The following is a 22,875-nucleotide window of genomic DNA, read 5'->3' as shown; positions in this document are numbered from 1 at the left end:
GCCTTAAAGAAAAAAACATCATTGCTAGTTTGGGATATGTTCAGAGCCCACACATCTGATGACATAAAAAAATTGGCAAAGTCTTCTCAAGTTACTTTGGCCGTTATTCCAGGTGGGCTTACATCTGTATTGCAGCCCCTAGATGTGTGTTTAAATAAACCTTTCAAAGACCGTGTGCGAAAGAGGTGGCATGAATGGATGTCATCTGGTCAACCCCAACTGACAAAAGTTGGAAATCTGATGAAGCCGACATAGAATTGATAGCAACATGGGTTTGTGATGCATGGGAAGAGATTCCAGAGGACATGGTGCAACGCGCCTTCAAGAAATGTGGCATTAGTAATGCTATGGATGGCAGAGAAGACAGCGCTTTGTATGAGGACAGCAGTGATGGTGATGACTGCGAACTCAGTGATGATGACAATGTCTACGCTGATAACCTCACACCAGCTACAGTTGAAGCTCTGTTTGGACATACAGACGATGAGGAATCCGGTTTTGAAGGATTTTAACTCTTTTAGCTGTTTTAGCTTTAGTTGGTTTTTGTACTGTTAAAGTTATTGTTGATGCCATATTGTTTTTCTTTGAAATAAATATTCAAAAACCTTTAACCTACTGATGCCTCAATTAATGTAATTTTATTGTTATCTATTTTTGAAATTTACCAGTAGCTGCTGCATTTCCCACCCTAGTCTTATACTCGAGTCAATAATTTTTCCCATTTTTTGGGGGTAAAATTTGGGGCCTCGGCTTATATTCGGGTCGGCTTATACTCGAGTATATACAGTAATTTAATTTCTAATCCTGTGTTTTATTTCTCAATTAGGAAACAGCAATGGTCGGCCATCCCACCCCACCAGCACCATCTCTAACAACATCCAGAGATTCATTTTCCACCATGTGCTTGGTCGGGGAAGTTTTGGAAAGGTAAGAAACCATAAAACTACAAGCATATTGTTTGCCTAATAAAGCAGACATGACCCTTTAAGTAATGTCAGAAGCATCATGCCGCCCTCAAGGGCTTCTGACTGGTGCTACCTCACCAGAGGCACATAGCAGAGATGGCAGATATTTTGGCATTAGTGGTTAGTAGTAATGTTCCCTTTTGGAGTAAACACCTAATATCCCTGGTGTTTTAGGATAGTGAAGAGGTTTATAGCATTATTTGTGGTAGACCAGGGCTATACATGGGTTAATGTGTACTTATAATGCAATAGATCTACAATTCTGCGCTGATCAATTTCATAATATATTTCTGAAACAAATGGTTAATTCCCCTGAATCCTTTTTTTTATTAACTGACCTTTTTCCTAGTATGTCTTTATATGAGTGGGAGCTTTGCTTTCATGTGCTTCTGGGTCCCTACATAGGACATGTCCTATTTTTGGGAGGATCTTGAGTGTTTCAGAATTATTGTAGTCCATGGGTCCGCACCGCTTTGCAGGGTGCACACAACTGGTGCCTGTGCTTTGCAGATTTGCGGTCTGTGGTCCGCAAAATGTACACGGCCATCACATGGTCATGTGACTAGGGCCTTGTATCAGAAACATTGTCATTAGTTTACCTAGTACAGTTAGAAAATGACACAGGCTTAGCCCGGGGATGGGAGAGGATGTGGATGAAGGAAGACGTATGGCTAAGCTTTAGACATCTGTTTCTAAGCTTATAGCACCCCTTGTAGTACCCCCAGTCATTACAGTGCTGTCCATGTATTGCCCCCATATCTTTTAGTGCGCCCCATAGTGCCCCTAGACCTTATAGTGCCCCCTTGTAATGCTTCTAGACTTTATAGTGCCCTTAGTCCTTATTGGGCCCCCTGTATTGCCCCCACACCTTACAGAGCCCCTAGACCTTATAGTAGCCCCTGTAGTTATAATGCCCCATCCCAATTCCATATTGCCCCAATACTATTTTCCCTGACACACAAAGAAGAAAAAAGATACTCACCTGACTTCCCACCACTGTCAGCGATGCAGGCCACAGGCCTCTTCCGGTCCACATCTATGTGACTGTGGCTAATGTTCCCATTTTACATAATCTGACATTTATATGTATATATAGCAGCACTGGTGGTGTTTTCCTGCTCCCTGTCCACACTTATGAAGATTGTCCAGTAAGAAGTGTTTTTTCTAGGTGGTGCTGGCAGAGGACAAGTTTAACCACCAGCAATTTGCTGTAAAAGTCATCACAAAGAGAGACCTGCTTGCTGAAGGAGAAGAGCACGCAATGGTGGAGCGGCGAGTGTTACAACTTGCATCTGGCTGCCCCTTCCTTCTTCATGGCACATTTGCATTCCAGACCAAGGTAAAATTGTCACTACTTCATGAGTAAATCATAAACTGCACTGACATATATGTATATATACATATTTATATATATGGTATTTTAATGTCCTGCTTCTTGTATGTGTAGCTGGCACCACCTATGGCAACACCGGACAAACCCTGGGGACCAGGCAATGTGCCTAAAACATTTGGGGCTGACTTTGGGTTATTGAAGTCTATGGAACATCTTACTTGCACCAGGAGTGGTCCAACTGGGTCCTAAAATCTACTACTGTCCTCCCCTTCCCTATGGATGTAGTTCTTAATGAGTGCTTCAAAATGGTGAGAAATGGGCCCTTCATGATAATGTAAAGTTATCCAAACATTGAAATGTAATGTCTTACACAATATATCTGCATGGTCTACATATGCATGCATAGAATATGCCAGACACAGAGAACAAGCAGAGGAAAGTCACAGTATTACTGTAATTACACAACTATATTATCAGGAGTAAGTGGCTTAATGATCTGTTATACAGGGACCATCAGAGGAAGCCAGACTGTCTCCATATGGTCTATGTCTTGGCTGATGAAATAGCTGGTTACTGTAACTATGTAAACTCTACAACCACTTTAACAGATATCTAATATATATATATAATATGTATCCATCTGACAGGAGCTTGTTCTACTTGGAATGGAATATGTCACCTGTGGAGATTTCCACCAACTCCTGCGGAGGAAGGGGCGTCTTGACATCCCCAGTGCAAGGTACAGTAGTCAAAGCCTAAACAGTACAACTATGTGACAGATTTACTAATGCTATCTAAGATTTAGACAGTGTAAACTTAAGGCCCCGTACACCATAAGCTATTGTCAGCTGAACCTGCCGGGAGAAGATCGAACGTATATGAGGATCCCCTGATTTTCCCCCAACAGATGAGGTCAGAGGAGAAAAGGATTGGGTGCACTGAATTTCAACATACAATGCTTTTGTTCTCCTAGGAGATAAGCCACCATCAGAGGTGTCTGGCAGCAGCTTTCTCCTCTCTCCCCATTGACATCACATATGAGTTTGGGCAAACGGAACGTGTATGTTTGGGGGGCTCAGGAGATATAGCTCTCACAAAAGAGTGTTCAGCCAATAGCTGTTGAAGATCTGTGGCCACCTTTAGACTAGACAGTCTAAAAATGTGCCAGCGTTATCACAGTGACTGATGAGGGATAAATAATTTGGCGACCTTTGGACTGTCTAGTCTAAGTTTATACCACCTAATATTTGTTCATTTGGTCTGTTGCAATTATGGTACACAGTATTCCATCTTATAGAGAATGTGTCAGCTCTGAAACACCCCCAAACTAGCGTAAGTGGTGTATAGTGTAAGTGGTGCTGAGTCCAGTTATGTCATTTTTATCTTCATACTCACTTGCATTCTGACGCTGTGACCTGACAAACCCCTATTCTTGCACAACCCCTTTAACTATCCACCAATACCTGATAAAAACATTTAGGGATGACCGATGTGAGCTTCAGATCCTAGATTCTAAGTCGCTTCGGTTTAATGCTGTATGGAGATCCATCTCAGTACAGCATTAAAATGTATGACCTCCGACAAGGCGACGTGAGTTATTCCCGAAGTCTTGTGAGACTTTGGTGACTAACTTCGGTATTTAATTTTTAAACTGAAAAAAAAAAAAACATTTTAAAACTGAGATCCGAACTCGGCTTCAGTTCCGACATCATTAAACCGAAGTTTTGAGCAAAACTTGTTTCGTTCATCCCTAATTATATTCATTAGCACAGTCCATTATATGCAGTCTAATAGGTAGCACAAAGTCACTTTCCAGGTGACTGTGGCCTCTATGTTCTGGCCTCTGTGCAGCTGGATAAGTTATACATGTGATATGTCCACCTCTGATATAATTATTATTACACTATGTCTTAGGTAATGGATACTTTACATATACCAGGACGTTTTTTTTAATCAAAACAGCATGAAGATGATCTAATTTGAAGGAATTAACAATTCCATAATTTCTATATTATTGGAAGTATGTCTTCAATATTAACATAAAACAATCTCATATATTCAGAATCTAACAGGTTTAGGTACATATGTGCTATGAAGAGAACGATAAGTGCAGTTGTCCCCCCGGGCCATAATAGTAACATAAACTCCAGTCATAAATAACATAAAATCCAGCCGGTCGGGTCTACTGAGCATTGTGTACTTCTGAGACTATATCATCCATTAAATACTATTCTCTTCTCTTTCTTTCCTTTCTACCAGATTCTACGCCGCAGAACTTGTGTGTGGAATTCAATATCTGCATTCTAAGGGCATCATCCACCGGTAACCCGAAATATATTGTATCATCCTGATATAGCACCGAGCACCAACATAGTCCACTGCACTGTGCACAGAATGTACTCTTGGTCTTTGCCCATAGTCAGGATCTAATTTTCGTATGACACAAGCACATACTTGGGGAAATTTCATAGAAACCCAAGCAAGGGAAAGGAGAAAATACATGCACTAATCCTAGTGACACCATGATCCTTTGTGATATAGGCAATGGGACAGATTGATACGCCAGTCTTATCTACCAGTGTGCTGGTAGAAGATCCACCAAATGTATAAATACCTTTGGAAAATCTTCTGGCAATTCAGTGTACCAGAAAACCAAATGTCTGCAAGCCGTACCATCTGCAAGTTCCCCTCGACCAATATATTTCCAGATAGTCTGGTGACTATTAGTCCACTATCTGTCGGGGTTTAGTCAGCAGATTCCCTCTTCCTCTAACACAAAGCTACATGCAAGCACCCAGTTCCTGCAATTCATTTCTGATATCCTACAACAGGCACTTAGAGACTGAGCTTGTGGTAAAGGTTTTCCCTAATACCCGGATAAAACACCACAACAAATATTTTTGTCTTACACTGACTAATATAACATTAGCCAAATGCAGCATTATACTCTGATAATTACAGGAGGAACACTGACAACAATAAAGGCTTTTCTTATCTTCACAGAGATCTCAAGCCTTCCAACATCCTGGTGACTGAAACGGGCCATATTAAGATTGCCGACTTCGGTCTGGCACTTGAGAACATCTATGGAGACCGAACAGCCACAGAATACACTGGAACACCGGGCTTCATGGCTCCTGAGATCCTGGCTGCGGAGGAGTACAATGCTGGAGTAGACTGGTATGCATTTGGCATCATCTTGAACATCATGATTACCAACAGCCACAAATACCAGCGAGGACTATTCAATGCCTCCAGCAAAGAGGCAAAGAACATCATTAAAAAGGTTAGTATATTATACAGTAATATAATCAACAAGCTGTAATAGGCCATGTTAACAGTGTGGTTTGAAGGACTGGACTTATTTTAATTTTTTTTTACCATACGGCATCAAAACGGCTAGAAACAACACTGGTAGTAGTAGTAGTCCTGAAGCAGTACTGAAGTAGTACTGAAGTAATCTTATATATAACAGCCAACCTTCCCTCTGGTGTTTATAACAGTGCTCAACTTCTTATAAGGACATATTAGTGATATATATTACTTAATTATTGTATGTTTGAAGATAAATCTATTAATGCTTTTCTAAAAAGAAATTGACAATAAAGTTTTGCTATTGGTTTTTTCATTGAAATTTTTATGGAGCTGTAATATAACTTTAAATTAATATTCCTATTTGTAGCTCCTCCGGGAAGATCCTACCAGGCGTCTCGGAGTCAATGGCAACATCAGAGCCCACAGGTTTTTTCAGTGTATTGACTGGGACTCGGTGGAAGCCCTTAGGATGCGTCCACCACACATTTCTAAACCAGTAAGTATAAGAAGAAACAATGTACAGTCCTGTTTAGAGACATTTTAAGTATAGACATAAATTATAGTGACATATCTTTCATCTCCTTTTTCATATTCAGTATGGTACTAAGAAGAGTAGATATCATTATTGTGGGATAACCTCCTTCTACTATCTCTTTCTTATAGCCAAACAACATCCAGCGTGGCTCAAGACCATTCAATCTCCAAATCCTGGAAGCAGCAGAGGCTAGCAACTTGGCCATGTCAGCAAACCACCAGGCCTTATTCACAGGGTTTTCATTTACCAACATCAGCTGGAAAACCCCAGACCATCCACCAGCTCTTTAATACCATCAGAGCAAGCTGTCTTCCTAAGCCCCAAGTAGAGCTTCAGAAAGGAGAAGATCAAGATGGGCAAGCCGGACCTGGACAAGCAGGCAAGAAACATCATCATCACAAGACTAAAGTCAGGATCAGGACCTCAAAGGAACACCAGAGATATTCCTGTTCAAGAGGATGGCCACAGAGATGGATGACACCAAAGAGGTAAGTACCCTTGGGGAAATATTATTTGGCATTATGATGTGCCTGGACATACCAGGCACACTACATGCCCATGACAATTACAGCCTTATGCTACTATATGTATAGTGTTCTGCTGTATATATAATACATAAGAGAGCAAAAAAAACCACTATAATTATATTTACCGGTGATGACCGGTAAATATAATTACAATTTTTCCCCTCTTCTATAACAACTGATTGTGATGTTATGGGCGATGGGAAGATAAGGTGTGTGATGGCTGGCTATTAAGGGGTGGAGGAGGCCAGACGGGGGGGAATTTACTAAAATCAACATTTCATATCATGGTCTTGGTGAAAAGCATGCTAAAGTAAGATGTGACACACAGTCGAGTCTCATTATTATGACTACCAGCTAATATCTAAAGTAACCATTATGTGCAGCACGGACAGCAGCTAGACGACCTTGGAGTGACTCAATAAGGTCCTGGTAGGTTGTTACAGGTATCTGGAGCCATGCTGACTGCAGTGCATGGAGGGTGCGTGGGGGTGAATCCAAACAGCGAACGCAATGATCGAGGTGGTCCCACAAATGCTTAATTGAGCTCAAGTCTGGGAAATTATGGGGACCAGGGTAGTACTTGGAAGTCTCTTCCAAGCAATGTGAGACATTTCTAGCTGTGTGACATGTCACATTGCCTTGCTGGAAGATCCCATCTGCCCAAAGGAAGACAATCAGCTTGTATGGGTGTACGTGATCTGCAAGGATGAATTCATACCCACATGCATGGCCAACTCTGCCACCACCAGCTTGTGTTCTTCCAGTTATGGTTGCAGCGTGTTTGTTCTTTGAGGTTTCTCGTATGACACACCAATGTCCATCCAGTCAAAAAGCAAAAAAAATTACCCATTGGAGAAGGCAATCCTTTGCCAATTAGCGGAGGTCCAATTTCTATATTGGCACGGAAAACGAAGCCTTTTATGCAGCTTTGTTATCAGAAAGGCAGTGACCATTCATCTGCTTTAGGGCTCATTCAGACCCCCGTATAAATGGGTCTGCATCCGTTCCACAATTTTAAGGAACGAATGTGGACCCATTCATTTTAACGGGTCCACAAAAGATGCGGACAGCACACCGTAGTTCCATTGCGTGGCCCTGCAAAAAAGAAAGAGCTTGTCCTATTCTTGTCTGCAATCGCGGAAAAGAATAGGCAGTTCTATCATAGTGCAGGGCGTGTGCAGTGCGCAAAATGCAGAAAGCACACAGCCGGTATCCAAGTTTTTCAGATCCGCATTTGCTTATTACATCTCAGATCTGTACATACACTGATCAACTTTCTTTTGTTACAGCATCTTATAAATGCCATAATTAGTGTTGAGCGAACTTGTGTCTTCAAGTTTGGCATACGAGGTACTAAGAATTACGTTATGGATTCCGCTATCACAGAACATAAATTATGGTCAATGGTAGCGGACTCAATAACGGAATTCTTACATAACCCGAACCTTGTACACCGAACTTGAAAACAGAAGTTCGCTCATCCGTAGCCATAATAATAAAGGGCCTGCCTAGTGTCAGGAACATTTTCGAGGCTTCTGCTTGAAAAGTACAATGCCAGTCATTAAAGGGTTAATACTTGAGCACACTGCGTGTGACTTCATAGTGAAAGTAAATGAGGCATTAAGCACCTATAGTTACTATGGCAACTGTGCTGATATCAGATACATAAGTCTATGACATAAAGAACCCATGGAAGAAGATTCCATATCAGAGGGGCCCACGGCCATATGCAGCACCATGCTTGATGTGTCTGGAGACAAGAAGCTTCATCATCTGTAAGAGAGAAAGGGGAAAACCGCCTAGCCAGCCACATCAGCCCTATCCGCCTAGCCAGCCACATCAGCCCTATCCGCCTAGCCAGCCACATCAGCCCTATCCGCCTAGCCAGCCACATCAGCCCTATCCGCCTAGCCAGCCACATCAGCCCTATCCGCCTAGCCAGCCACATCAGCCCTATCCGCCTAGCCAGCCACATCAGCCCTATCCGCCTAGCCAGCCACATCAGCCCTATCCGCCTAGCCAGCCACATCAGCCCTATCCGCCTAGCCAGCCACATCAGCCCTATCCGCCTAGCCAGCCACATCAGCCCTATCCGCCTAGCCAGCCACATCAGCCCTATCCGCCTAGCCAGCCACATCAGCCCTATCCGCCTAGCCAGCCACATCAGCCCTATCCGCCTAGCCAGCCAGATCAGCCCTATCCGCCTAGCCAGCCACATCAGTCCTATCCACCTAGCCAACCTATCCGCCTAGCCAGCAAGATCGGCCCTATCAGCCCTATCTGCCTAGTGAACCAGATCAGCTCTATCTGCCTAGCGATTAATGGGGTGACAGATGCTGCAGCCAGATCGTCCTCACATCCAATGCTAGCTGCTACACCTTTATTTGTAAGCCCTTTAGTGGTCAAATATCTGCATAAGAGGCTCACACAGGGGCCTGCTTTGGCCTTACCTTCTTTAACACTGAGTAACTGCTTACTAATCTGTTCACTGTTTAACCTTTATGACTATGTAATGTCATCATATCTATAGTGCCACGGGTGCACACAACGGTCGTGTGCAGGAGGCCTTACTGCGCAGTCAGTACTAATGTGCTCATATCCTCGAATTAAGATAATGGCGGTGGTTTATCAGTAGTGTTATAAGGTGCATTCATTTATTTATTAAAATGTTAAAACTGCCAATTTCACCAAATTTATCAAAAAGGCATGTGTTGTCATAAACTTGGTGCAAATCATTAGGCAGCTCCACTGGCTTTAAGGGGTTGGCCACTTGTGACCAATGTGTAAGTCAGTCCGGACAAGGAGCGCAGCGGTGGAGGAGGACGTTCATGAAGAAGCTTGGCAGGGCAGGACTGGTGAGGAAAGGGTCAGTGGTGAGTGGGGGCGGGAGCGGAGGCGAGGCGCGAGTTGCTAGGGTGACGGGGGGGCGTGGCCAGAGGTGAGAAGGAGGAAGAAGGCGGAAGTGAAAGCAGTGCTGGCCAGGAGACTGAATCGGACGGACTGCAGCATGTCGGCGCCTGTGATGACAGTGGAGGAGATGTTGGAGGGGTTGAGGAGAGAAGCGGAGGTGCGGGGGCCTGGCTGGCTGCAGGAGCAGGTTGGTGCATGCTTAGTTTCACCTGCTCCTGTGGCTACCCCTAATGTTCGGGCTGCCCGGCCGCGGCAGAGTATTCCACCGGCTCGCCTAAGCCCTGAAGTCACCCCCCGGGCCCGGCGCCGAGTAGGGAGCCCCCCTGTGGACCCTCGGCGGCGGAGAGCGGCCGCTCGGCCTTCTGCGAGCCGCTCTCGCCGTGGGAGGAATCCCGATACGCGGCGGGGCCCTGCGAGGAGTGGGACGCCCCTTCCCCCGCTCCCTGCGGCTGTGCTGCTGGATTCGGAACCTGGTACGGTGGACCGGCCCAGTCCCTCCTTTAGCGGGCGGTCCACTCGGCTGTTTGATGATGTCCAGGTTCCTCGGACTGCGCTGGTAAAGGACGAATCACAGCGCAGGTCCAGAGAAGATTTGAGCAGCGTGGAAGAAGGTCCCCTTGCAGTGGTGGAGGCCGCGGTCTCGTCCCGGTGTCCAGCCAGTGTGGTGCAGAGGGTCGTGCAAGTGGTCCAGGAGGAGCAGCCATCGACGTCCAGGAGCTATGATGGGGCAGTGTCCGTGCGGCAGGAGTCAGGATCTACGGCAGCGGGAGTCACAGCGCCCGTGGTGCCTGGTGAGATTGCTTGGGGCTCCATGTTAGCGCAGGGTCTCCCGGTGGGTGGGGGGGGGGGCATGGGGGATTTCAGTAAGGGTTTGGGGCAGTTTTTGGGGGGATTGGCTGGATGGTTGTCAGGTATGGGAGCTGGCGGGGGGTCTCCATTGCCTGGGTGGGGAGTGGTGCCGGGGTCCGGGGCTGGTGCGCAAGGGGTTGCGGGGGGGTTGGGGTCGGTGGCAGTGGAGACGCAGGCCGGTGGAGAAGGGGAGGGGCAGAGGTTAGATGATAGGGCTCGTGGTGAGGTGTATGTGTGCTTTGAGGGGCCGCTGGGGGCTCATTTGAAGCAAGAGGTGAGGGAAAGGATTTGGAAAGGGGAGTACGTGGAGATATTCTCGCTGCTCCCATTAGAAAGGTTTAATTTGGATAGGGGTAAGAAGGACGAGGGGAAAAAGGAGGAGGAGGAGAAGCGGCGGCACCGTTTGATCCCACGTACTTTTGCTAATTGGCTTCAGGCGTTTGCCATTTTAGCGAGTGTCATTGGGGAAAGGGCTCCGGAATGTTGTTCGGCGCTTTTTTGCTACCAGGACGCTATTGGGGAGGCTTATAGGGTTTATGGGGGGGTGGGTTGGCTCAGGTACGATGAGCAGTTCCGGCATCGTAAGGCGGTGAGGCCTGATATCCGGTGGGATCATAAGGATATTGGGTTGTGGTTGAGGGTGACGGCGCCTCCTAGGGCCGGGCAGTCCTTTCGGGGGGAGTCCGGGGGATCATCCCCAGGGGCGTTGGCAGCGGCATCGGCAAAAGGGTTGTGTTTCCTTTTCAACTAAGGAAATTGCAGATTTGGGGCCAAGTGCAAGTTTAAGCACGAGTGCACGGGGTGTGGGGGAGCTCATGGAGCTAACCGTTGTTTCAAAGGGGGAAGGAATAAGGGGGGGGATGGTTCTGGAAAAGGGACGGACGCCGGTGCGGGTGGAAGAGATGCAGGTGTTCCTAGATAGATACCCGGATCAGGTTGCGGCTGGTTTGTTGGGGGATGGTTTTAGGTTTGGTTTTCGGATTCCATCGGTTGTTATGGCGGGGCCTATGGTTCATAAGAATCTTAGGTCTGCGCTTGTTCACGCGGAAGTAGTGACGGAGAAGTTGAAGAAGGAAGTGGAGTTGGGACGGATGGCGGGTCCATTTAAGGAGCCGCCGATTGGGGGGTTGAGGGTGTCTCCGCTGGGGGTAGTGCCGAAGAAGAAGCCGAACAAGTTTCGGCTCATTCATCACTTGTCTTACCCGAAAGGTTCGTCGGTCAATGATGGTATAGATCCTGAACTGTGTTCGGTGGTCTACACCTCATTTGATGCGGCTGTAAAGTGGGTGAGGCGGTTGGGGCGGGGGGCATTGATGGCTAAGGTTGATGTGGAGGCGGCTTTTCGCTTGCTGCCGGTACACGTGGAGAGCATGGGATTGTTGGGTTGTTTTTGGGATGGGGAATATTTTGTGGATATGTGCTTGCCGATGGGCTGCTCTCTCTCGTGTGCGTATTTTGAGACCTTTAGCTCATTTTTGGAATGGGTGGTGGTGGAAGTTTCAGGTTGTTCATCCGTTATCCATTATTTAGATGATTTTTTATGTTTAGGGCCGGCGAATTCACGGGTTTGTTCTTTGTTGCTGCATACAGTGCAGTCGGTTTTTGCGCGCTTTGGGGTACCGTTGGCGCAGGAGAAGACGTTGGGTCCGGTGACTGAATTGTGTTTTTTGGGGATTGTGATAGATACGGAACTGATGGAGTGTAGGCTTCCCCAGGATAAGTTGGTGGATTTGCATCAGGAGATTGATAGGGCCATTGGGGGGGGGGGGGGAAGATTAGGTTGCGGGAGTTGCAGTCATTGTTAGGTAAGTTGAATTTTGCGTGTCAAATTATGCCTATGGGTAGAATTTTTTGTAGGAGATTGGCCGCGGCTACGGCGGGGGTATCGGTGCCGTATAATTTTATCAGGTTACGTAAAGAGTTAAAAGGGGATCTGAGGGTGTGGGCGGAGTTTTTGGGTCAGTACAATGGTAGGTCTTTGGTGATGGCAGAGTTGTGTGATAGCGTGGATTTTGAGTTATATACAGATGCGTCAGGGGGTGTGGGTTTTGGGGCCTATTGCCAGGGACAATGGTGTGCAGGCGTGTGGCCAGAGTCGTGGGTAAGTCGTGGGTGGGTAAAAAACATGGCCTTGTTAGAACTTTTTCCTATTGTGATGGCGGTGGTGTTGTGGGGCGAAAAATTGGAAAACAGGAAGGTGCGCTTTCATTGTGACAATTTGGGGGTGGTTCAGGCTATCAACAGTTTGTCCGCATCTTCCCCGCCGGTGGTTAGGCTGTTACAGTTTTTGGTATTGCGATGTTTGTCGCTTAACATGTGGTTGGTGGCGGAACATGTGGCTGGAGTGGCTAATTCAGTGGCGGATTCTCTTTCTCGTTTGCAGTGGGAGCGGTTCCGGCTTCTTGCGCCAGAAGCGGAGGTGGAGGGTCTGGAGTGTCCGGCGTGGCTGTGGGCGATCCTGGAGGAGAAGTGATGGGGTTGTTGAGGGATTCGTTGAGTCCGGGTACTTGGAGGGAGTATGGTAAGGCGTGGACGACCTGGGAGGCGTGGAATGGGACTTGAGGTGCTGGTGGAGTGGATGGTGATGTGCGGTTGTTGATGTTGTTGGGGCAGTTGAAGAGCGAGGGGTGGTCGGTGTCAAAGGTAAATCATCTTATTTCAGGGATAGCGTTTGGTTTTAAGTGGCGGGGGTTACCTGATTTGACTAAGAGTTTTTTGGTGCGACAGGTTTTGAAGGGCTGGCTTGTCGGGTGCCGGATTGTCGGAGGCCGGGGTCTTTTGAGTTGTTGGTGCAAATGGGTGATAAGTTGAGCGGTGCTTGTAGTTCAGGGTGGGAGCTGGGGCTGTTTAAGGCTGCGTTTGCCTTGGCGTTTTTTGGGCTTTCCGCTTGGGGGAGTTGGTGTGTGATAGTGTTAGGAGAGCGGGGGGCCTCAGGAGTGAGGACATTGAGTGGGTGGGGGATAGGTTGCAGGTCCGGATTCGCAGGTCAAAGACGGATCAGGAGGGTAGGGGGCAGCGTTTTACGTTGTTTGCAGTGCCGGGGTGTAGTATGTGCCCGGTGAGGTGTGCGGGATCGTATGGCGCGAGTCTGCAGAGGAACGAGGTCCCGTTTTTGAGGCACGAGGACGGTTCCTTTTTGTCTAGGTTTCAGTTTCTGGCGGTCTTTAAAAGATGTTTAAAGGTTTTGGGGGTGCCGGTCAAAGATTATTCTGGGCATTCATTCAGAATTGGTGCGGCGACTGAGGCAGCCAGGTTGGGCGCCAGTGAGGAGGTGATTAGGAGGATTGGGCGTTGGGAGTCGGTTCGTTTTAAATCATATGTGCGGCCTACATTGTTGTAGAGTACAGATGTAGGTAGGTGATGTTGATTTTGTTCTTTTGTGTTCACAGGTCGAATGGTGGCGGCGTTGGTGTGGATTTTGGGGCACTCCTATGTGTTCTGGGGTGCGATCAGAGCAGATGTGAGGCCGAGTGGGCGGCATTTGGGTGTGAGTCCGGAGTTGGCTACGGTCAGGTGGTTAGACGTCAGAGGTATGTTGTGGGGCGGAGTGTTGCGGGAGGTGCATAATTTTGTTCGTTTAGATCGTCCTCCTGATGTGTTGGTTTTGCATGTGGGGGGAATGATTTAGGAAAGCGTCCGTTTAGGGAATTGGTTCGGGATGTCAAGTTTGATTTACTCAGGATTTGGGCGTTGTTTCCGGGGGTGATCATTGTCTGGTCTGACATTGTGCCGCGGAAGGCGTGGAGAGGTGCGAGGTCAGTGGAGAGCCTTAATAAGGCTAGGATAAAGGTAAACAGAGCGGTGGGCCGTTTTATGGCAAGGAATGGTGGTGTGGTGGTGCGGCATGAGGTATTGGAGAAGGGTGAGGGTGCGTTTTGGAGAGCAGATGGAGTGCACCTGAATGCGGTGGGTACGGATTTGTGGGCTCTGGGGCTCCAGAGTGGAGTGGAGATAGCTTTGCGGATGTGGAGGGACGCGCAGGGTTGAGGTAGTCAAGCTGCGCGTTCTTGGAGGCGGGGGAGGTCCTTGAAGTGGTGAAATATGGTGGTACCTGAGGATGGGAGGGCCCCGCGGGAGGGGCTGGACTCTCATTGAGGAGCTGGTAGGAACTAATTACGCGTCCATCAGTTGCTGCCTCCGAGCTGGGTTCAACGGCTGGGGGCAAGATGGAGAAGCAGGTGTTCCAGTGTTTATAAAGTTATTGGGGCTTCTAGGACCTCCCTCGTCACGGGTTAACTCATGTTATATTTATGTTGTATTTATTTAATAAACGGCTGCTGTGGCCGATTAAATCCAAGCAGTGGTGTGGTGTGTTTATTTATATGGGTTAGGGTGAGGGGTGGAAGTTATGGGATGGGTAGGCTTATAGGACTGAACGAATAGCCAATGCCTGCTTCAAGTCAGTCCGGACAAGGAGCGCAGCGGTGGAGGAGGACGTTCATGAAGAGGCTTGGCAGGGCAGGACTGGTGAGGAAAGGGTCAGTGGTGAGTGGGGGCGGGAGCGGAGGCGAGGCGCGAGTTGCTAGGGTGACGGGGGGGCGTGGCCAGAGGTGAGAAGGAGGAAGAAGGCGGAAGTGAAAGCAGTGCTGGCCAGGAGACTGAATCGCCAACCCGCCCGACCCTGTTGAAAGTGGAAGTTGTGAGGGTTGGTGTTGTTATATGTCGCGGCAGTCGTGGAGGCGGGGGAGGTCCTTGAAGTGGTGAAATATGGTGGTACCTGAGGATGGGAAGGCCCCGCGGGAGGGGCTGGACTCTCATTGAGGAGCTGGTAGGAACTAATTACGCGTCCATCAGTTGCTGCCTCCGAGCTGGGTTCAACGGATGGGGGCAAGATGGAGACGCAGGTGTTCCAGTGTTTATAAAGTTATTGGGGCTTCTAGGACCTCCCTCGTCAGGGGTTAACTCATGTTATATTTATGTTGTATTTATTTAATAAACGGCTGCTGTGGCCGATTAAATCCAAGCAGTGGTGTGGTGTGTTTATTTATATGGGTTAGGGTGAGGGGTGGAGGTTATGGGATGGGTAGGCTTATAGGACTGAACGAATAGCCAATGCCTGCTTCATGTAAGAAGACTATATGGCACTTAATAATTTAGGGGCACATTTATTAAGACCACCTTTTTAGACACCAGTCTTAATAAAGGCCCTGTGCTGGCGGTGGATCCAGCGCCAGTTCTAAATGTAAGAAACCTACCAGGCCGTCCTCTTCCACGCCCACGCCATGCCGATCTTGACTCTTGAAGGTCATACAAGTGTGGCGGCATAGTGTAGCTGCAGTGCAGGCCAGGCATGCTAGGCAGAAGGCTTGAATTATAATATAAGAAAAGGAGACATGGCATCCATGGCACTAAATCGAAAGTAGGAGGGAGTCAGCTATAATCAAGTCTAAAAGCTACATAATGAGTCCTATATTATCATTATCAGATAATCCTTTTGGTAATTCCCATTGTGAAACAACATCACAAAAATATAGTGGCCAATATGGGGGAACTCTCTCAACCACAAACACTGTAGCGTGTCTTTCATTGGGCGAGTAGTCCCACCGCATGTGAACCACAAAATACCGTGGCAAGTATGGGGGAGCTGCTCAAACCCCAAACACTGTAGCGTGTTTATCATTGTAGGAGCAATCCCACCGCATGTGGACCGCAGCAAACGACCATCCCGAGCAAGTAATGCATACAAAGGAGGACGCCAGCGCGGTCCACATGCACCACAAAAACATCCTACACAAACAGGAGCATTGTGCGGATGAAAATACAATCATATAAATCACTGAAAAAACACCAAACAGATATGCCACTGACTATAGTAGCTGGTCATACAAGCAGATATTAAAAGCTGAGACTTTTGCCAATATATTCCTGTCAGGAAGATATCGGAGCCCATCATGATATCGGAGCCTCTATCTGGCAATTGAACATTCTGTTACACCTGGAAACCTCCATCACATGGTCTGATATGGGTGTGGCTTACAGTCTGGCTGTGTTCACATTGCATTAGCTGACCTGCTATGCGGTTGTGTGGAAGCTTGGCTGTGAGCTGGATTTCATCACCTTCAGACTGTGTTCACACCATAGTTAGTGCAGTGGTAGGACCCCTTGCCATGCTGAGTGACCGTGACGTGGTGCATGATGGGCTCCGATATCTTCCTGACAGGAATATATTGGCAAAAGTCTCAGCTTTTAATATCTGCTTGTATGACCAGCTAGTATAGTCAGTGGTATATCTGTTTGGTGTTTTTTTCAGTGATTTATAATTCCCATTGTGATCAAATGAACACACATACAAACATACATGTACATTTACCTTAATGGGGAGGATGAGGTTTAGAACAACTTCAGAGGACTCCATGTGATGTTGTATGGGCCTGGGGGCCAGTAGAAGAGGAGGGAAGGAAGAAAGGGAGGAGAGAAGGGAGGGAGGGCAAAGTCACCTGAGCTCATCCTCCAAGGTTCGAGCAACTGAAATCTCCTGACAGATGTTGTACTTTAAACAGGGGGGGCTTTGTGGAAGTTTGGGGATTGTCTATAGGAGTTCTGTGCTGCAGCCTCCTTGGGCTCAACACTCCTAATAGTGGAAGGTGAAGGTGTGGAATGCTGGAGGAACAGAACCTGTAGCTAGGCTGGAGCCTGGCGCCCATTCAGTCTACTGGGGTAATGCTCCCTGTACAATTGCACAGGTTGCATACGTCAAGCAGGGAGCTTCCACTGTCAATACATTTGCAATTTAATCCTTCGAAATACAGAAATGAAATAAGGTAGGTACCATTCAGTCTCCAAAGAACAACCAGTAATGCAGGAATGGTTTGTATATGTGCATTCATTACACATACTAATTGTTTTATAGATGACGGGAGTTATATATGTATTCAGACATAAGAACAAGGACTGCATAATGAGTGTAAGGATCAGCAACAAAGAACCATGGAGAGCATTATAATCTGCAACTGCGCATCTTCCTTGGCTGATTGTAGCCCATTCATTACCTGTATACTATGTAGGAGGGCCAAAAGAGGGTGGTCAAGTGGGGTTTTCCCCTTTATAGAAATGATCACAGACCAAGAGTCCGATAGATGATTTCACTTTAATTTTTCAATGAACCATGCTTGTTGCACAGTGTGCGTAGAAGATGCTGTCGACTCTAACTGGCGCAATGTACTTGAATGTCACAGAACACAACTATTGTTTAACACATACACAATACTATCTATAGTAAGACAGTATAAACATGCACCAGATTTACCACAGAGGCTGATGCTGGGTGATAAATCTGGTGCACCTATAGACCATCTACTCTCACTTTACACCACCTATATGTTGACTTTGTTTACAAAATTGTGGCGCATGATTTGGTGCACAGGTCAAATTTAAAGAGGTTGTCCGGGTTCAGAGCTGAACCCAGACATACCCTTATTTTCACCCAGACAGCCCCCCTGAGGCTAGCATCGGAGCATCTCATGCTCTGATGCACTCCCTTGCCCTGCGCTAAATCGAGTAAGGCTCTTTTGTTTTCAATACTACACTGCCAGGCGGTAACTTCCGCCCCGGCAGTGTGTTCGCTGACGTCACAGGCTCTGAGGGGCGGGCTTTAGCTCTGCCCTAGCCGTTTTACTGGCTAGGCAGAGCTAAATCCCACCCTTCAGTGCCGGTGATGTCACTGGGGTTCCTGGCAGGCCCATGGAGAGCCCCGGTACGTCACCGGATCTCCCAAAAATGCCTTTGCCCTGCGCAATTTAGCGCAGGGCAAAGGAGAGCATTGGAGCATGAACTGCTCCGATGCTCATGTCAGGGGGCTGCCGGGGTGAAAATGGAGGGATGTCTGGATTTAGCTCTGAACCCGGACAACCACTTTAAGCTACATCCCTTCTAATAAGGCATACCCCCTTGTTCTCCAAGACACAAAAGTGTCTTAAAGTATCTAAGACCCTTCATAAATGCAGTACAAAGCATGTACTACACTTTTTTTTTTAGGGGGGGCAAAAAAACTGGAACATTTACAGTAGCAAATCTTCCTCAATGATGATACTCTGACAGGTCACTATCAGCTTGGTTGGGGCCTCATATCTTCACACAGACCTCCAGAGCCCTGTTTACTCCACACAGCTGCACCAAAGCAATATTCCCATAGCACAGGCAGTGTAACAAACTCTGTTAGAGGTAGCGTGTAGTTCGTTTGCTTTTCGCCGAACAGACCTTGGTTGCAGTAATTCCCTAATCCGTTCGGATGAAATTCGGTGAAATCCCTTAGGGTAACATGCAGCTTCCACAGGAACAGTATAAATCCCACAACGATCACAGATACCCAAAAACCAGCCGAAATATGATGAAGGGTAGAAGAAGACTGCTGAGCTGCCAGATGCAGCTCTTTTTATTACGTGCTCCCATGCAGGGGAGGGACACACACATTATCTTACAGTAGCCAATAAAACAATGGTTACAGCCCACACAAAATCCTCCCCTCTGCCTGTGATACAATTACCTTACCCAATGGGAAATATAATTATCACAGGCAGAGAAATACAGTTTTTACACATATACTATAACTTTAAAACTATACATCACATTCACATAAAAATTACATATTCACAATCAATCCATTCAGGGGAACAACATATTAAAAAAAATGGCACGAATCAGAACTGGGGTTCCGAAGTTAGTAAAAGTATTTTGTGGGCCTGGCTGTAAGCATGCTATCCGGTCCAGACCGGTTTTACAGAGCCCTTTATCCTGGAGACAATTGAGAAGTAAGTCAATTATGTCTCAGGACAAAGGGAAATCGCCAATACACAGTCAAATCAACGAATAACATTGTACATTTCACAGGCAACCTAATACACATATCTTCACAGGCAGTAAGGTATTTTGCCATAGATGAGTGTTAACTTGCTAACAGTGCCATCACTCTTCTTATGGTCCTAAACAATCTATATAATGCTGTACTTTATTCTTTCTCTGAGGATGGTAACTGGTGGGGGGTTTAGTAACTAATGAACACCAAACATTAGGAGATGGAAAAGAGAACGCACAAAGTGCACTGGAGTATAACAATGGCTGGGTGCGTCCGGTATACTTCTATATTTTGGCAATATAAGACATAATAATCTTGAGCCTGGAGGTGGATGTCCAAGTGGAGAAGGAGGCAGAAGTGGCGGTGCAGGCTGAAGAGGCGGACGTGGCAGTGCAGATGGCAGAGTCGGACGTGGCAGTAAAGGCGGACGCAACATTTGAGGTGTAAGAGGCCCCAAAACATATAGCAATTGATGGGTGTGGCCAGTATACCTCTCTACTCTGGCCAAGGTACAGACAAGTACATGAGCTTGTCCACGTTGGCTGTGGACAGGCAGATGTGCCTGTCTGTGATCACCCCCCTGCTATGCTAAACATACGTTTGGACAATACACTTGCCGCAGGGCAGGCCGCCACCTCCAAGGTGTAAAGGGCAAGTTGAGGCCATGTGCCCAATTTGGAGACTCAGAAGTTAAATGGGGCAGACCCATCAGTCAGTACATGCAGACGTGTGGAGACGTACTGTTCCACCATGCTGTGGAAAAGCTGACTCCCGCTAAGACGGTCCATATTAGATGGTGGTGCTGTATATTGTGGCGCGCTGACAAAGCTTTTCCACATTTCGGCCATGTTAACCCTCCCTTCTGAGGTTCTGAGGTGCTGACGGTGCTCCTCCTCATCCGTCTCCTCCTTGTGCTTTCAATGAGCCCCTGCTGTCAGGTGGGAACGCCATCAGTTGTGCCTCTACCAGCGTACGCTTGTACTCACGCATCTTGTGTTCACGCTCCAGTGACGGAAGTAAGGATGGCACGTTGTCCTTGTAGCGGGGATCCTGCAGGGTGGCCACTGAGTAATCAGCACCGGTTAGAATGTGGGCAACTCGTTGCTCAGGAAGTGCAGAATGTAGTCGCTCATGTGTGCCAGGCTGCCCAGAAGGAATGACAAGCCGTCCTCGGTGGGAGGTATATCGTCTGTGTCCTCTGTATCCCCCGAGCCCTGCTCCAGTGAAGCCCGTGAGCTGATTTGGGTGCCAACCTGCTGTGAACAGAGATCCTCATCATCATTCTCCTCATCCTTCAAAACTGTGCCCTGGCTGGACAGTTGGGTTCCTGGCTGCTGTTGGTGAAGGAACTCACCATCTGAGTCACTGTGTACGACTGGTCTGATAACCGTGGGAATGATCACTATTCCTCCTCCTCTGCCTCCCGTACCACATTCTCATCGATCAGCGCCTGAAGCGTTTTTTCAAGGAGACACAGAAGTGAGATAGTAAAACTGATGACGGCGTCATCACAGCTGGCTATGTTAGTTGAGTACTTGATTCAGCGCAACATGGCACCCACGTCCCGCATGGAGGCACACTTGCTGGTGGTGAAATTGTGCTGCTCCACATAGACTCAACCGTGCATGCTGCAGCTAAAACTCCACTATTAGAGTTGAGCGAACACCTGGATGTTCGGGTTCGAGAAGTTCGGCCGAACTTCCCGGAAATGTTCGGGTTCGGGATCCGACCCGATCCGAACTTCGTCCCGAACCCGAACCCCATTGAAGTCAATGGGGACCCAAACTTTTCGGCACTAAAAAGGCTGTAAAACAGCCCAGGAAAGAGCTAGAAGGCTGCAAAAGGCAGCAACATGTAGGTAAATCCCCTGCAAACAAATGTGGATAGGGAAATGAATAAAAATAAAAATTAACCAATATCAATTGGAGAGAGGTCCCATAGCAGAGAATCAGGCTTCACGTCAGCCACCACTGCAACAGTCCATTGGCATATATTTAGACCCAGGCACCCAGGCAGAGGAGAGAGGTCCCGTAACAGAGAATCTGGCTTCATGTCAGCAGAGAATCAGTCTGCATGTCATATCAGAGAATCAGGCTTCACGTCAGCCACCACTGTAACAGTCCATTGTCATATATTTAGGCCCAGCACCCAGGCAGAGGAGAGAGGTCCCGTAACAGAGAATCTGGCTTCATGTCAGCAGAGAATCAGTCTGCATGTCATAGCAGAGAATCAGGCTTCACGTCAGCCACCACTGTAACAGTCCATTGTCGTATATTTAGGCCCAGGCACCCAGCCAGAGGAGAGAGGTCCCGTAACAGAGAATCTGGCTTCATGTCAGCAGAGAATCAGTCTGCATGTCATAGAAGAGAATCAGGCTTCACGTCAGCCACCACTGCAACAGTCCATTGGCATATATTTAGGCCCAGGCACCCAGGCAGAGGAGAGAGGTCCCGTAACAGAGAATCTGGCTTCATGTCAGCAGAGAATCAGGCTTCACGTCAGCCAACATTGGAACAGTCCATTGGCATATATTTAGGCCCCGGCACCCAGACAGAGGAGAGGTTCATTCAACTTTGGGTTGCCCCGCAATATAATGATAAAATGAAAATAAAAAGAGGATTGAATGAGGAAGTGCCCTGGAGTACAATAATATATGGTTAAGGGGAGGTAGTTAATGTCTAATCTGCACAAGGGATGGACAGGTCCTGTGGGATCCATGCCTGGTTCATTTTTATGAACGTCAGCTTGTCCACATTGGCTGTAGACAGGCGGCTGCGTTTGTCTGTAATGACGCCTCCTGCCGTGCTGAATACACGTTCAGACAAAACGCTGGCCGCCGGGCAGGCCAGCACCTCCAAGGCATAAAAGGCTAGCTCTGGCCACGTGGACAATTTAGAGACCCAGAAGTTGAATGGGGCCGAACCATCAGTCAGTACGTGGAGGGGTGTGCACACGTACTGTTCCACCATGTTAGTGAAATGTTGCCTCCTGCTAACACGTTGCGTATCAGGTGGTGGTGCAGTTAGCTGTGGCGTGTTGACAAAACTTTTCCACATCTCTGCCATGCTAACCCTGCCCTCAGAGGAGCTGGCCGTGACACAGCTGCCTTGGTGACCTCTTGCTCCTCCTCTGCCTTGCCCTTGGGCTTCCACTTGTTCCCCTGTGACATTTGGGAATGCTCTCAGTAGCGCGTCTACCAACGTGCGCTTGTACTCGCGCATCTTCCTATCACGCTCCAGTGAAGGAAGTAAGGTGGGCACATTGTCTTTGTAGCGTGGATCCAGCAGGGTGGCAACCCAGTAGTCCGCACACGTTAAAATGTGGGCAACTCTGCTGTCGTTGCGCAGGCACTGCAGCATGTAGTCGCTCATGTGTGCCAGGCTGCCCAGAGGTAAGGACAAGCTGTCCTCTGTGGGAGGTGTATCGTCATCGTTCTGCCTTTCACCCCAGCCACGCACCAGTGATGGGCGCGAGCTGCGTTGGGTGCCACCCCGCTGTGACCATGCTTCATCCTCATCCTCCTCCACCTCCTCCTCATCCTCGTCCTCCAGTAGTGGGCCCTCGCTGGCCACATTTGTACCTGGCCTCTGCTGTTGCAAAAAACCTCCCTCTGAGTCACTTTGAAGAGACTGGCCTGAAAGTGCTAAAAA

At 47.7% G+C, this 22,875-nt stretch overlaps 1 protein-coding gene across 1 annotated transcript; it reads left to right on the top strand.

Moving 5' to 3' along the window:
- The first annotated feature begins 305 nt into the window (after positions 1-305).
- Positions 306-6,686, top strand: LOC122942146 (protein kinase C delta type-like). Its single transcript, XM_044299645.1, has 8 exons — positions 306-495; positions 827-927; positions 2,134-2,304; positions 2,946-3,037; positions 4,558-4,620; positions 5,302-5,584; positions 5,981-6,109; positions 6,277-6,686. Exons 1-8 carry the CDS (start codon positions 306-308, stop codon positions 6,436-6,438), a joined length of 1,191 nt encoding a protein of 396 aa, XP_044155580.1. The 3' UTR covers positions 6,439-6,686.
- Positions 6,687-22,875: the final 16,189 nt, after the last annotated feature.

This window comes from Bufo gargarizans, chromosome 6 (genome assembly GCF_014858855.1).
Source record: "Bufo gargarizans isolate SCDJY-AF-19 chromosome 6, ASM1485885v1, whole genome shotgun sequence".
NCBI classification, from domain to species: Eukaryota; Metazoa; Chordata; class Amphibia; order Anura; family Bufonidae; genus Bufo; species Bufo gargarizans.
This window is presented reverse-complemented; position numbering and strand designations above follow the sequence as displayed.

Coding starts and splice junctions, on each gene's coding strand:
- LOC122942146 (XM_044299645.1), top strand. CDS start 306: ATGGTGCAACGCGCCTTCAAGAAATGTGGCATTAGTAATGCTATGGAT. Junction 2,305..2,945: donor CATTTGCATTCCAGACCAAG/GTAAAATTGTCA, acceptor TCCATCTGACAG/GAGCTTGTTCTACTTGGAAT. Junction 6,110..6,276: donor CACCACACATTTCTAAACCA/GTAAGTATAAGA, acceptor TCTTTCTTATAG/CCAAACAACATCCAGCGTGG.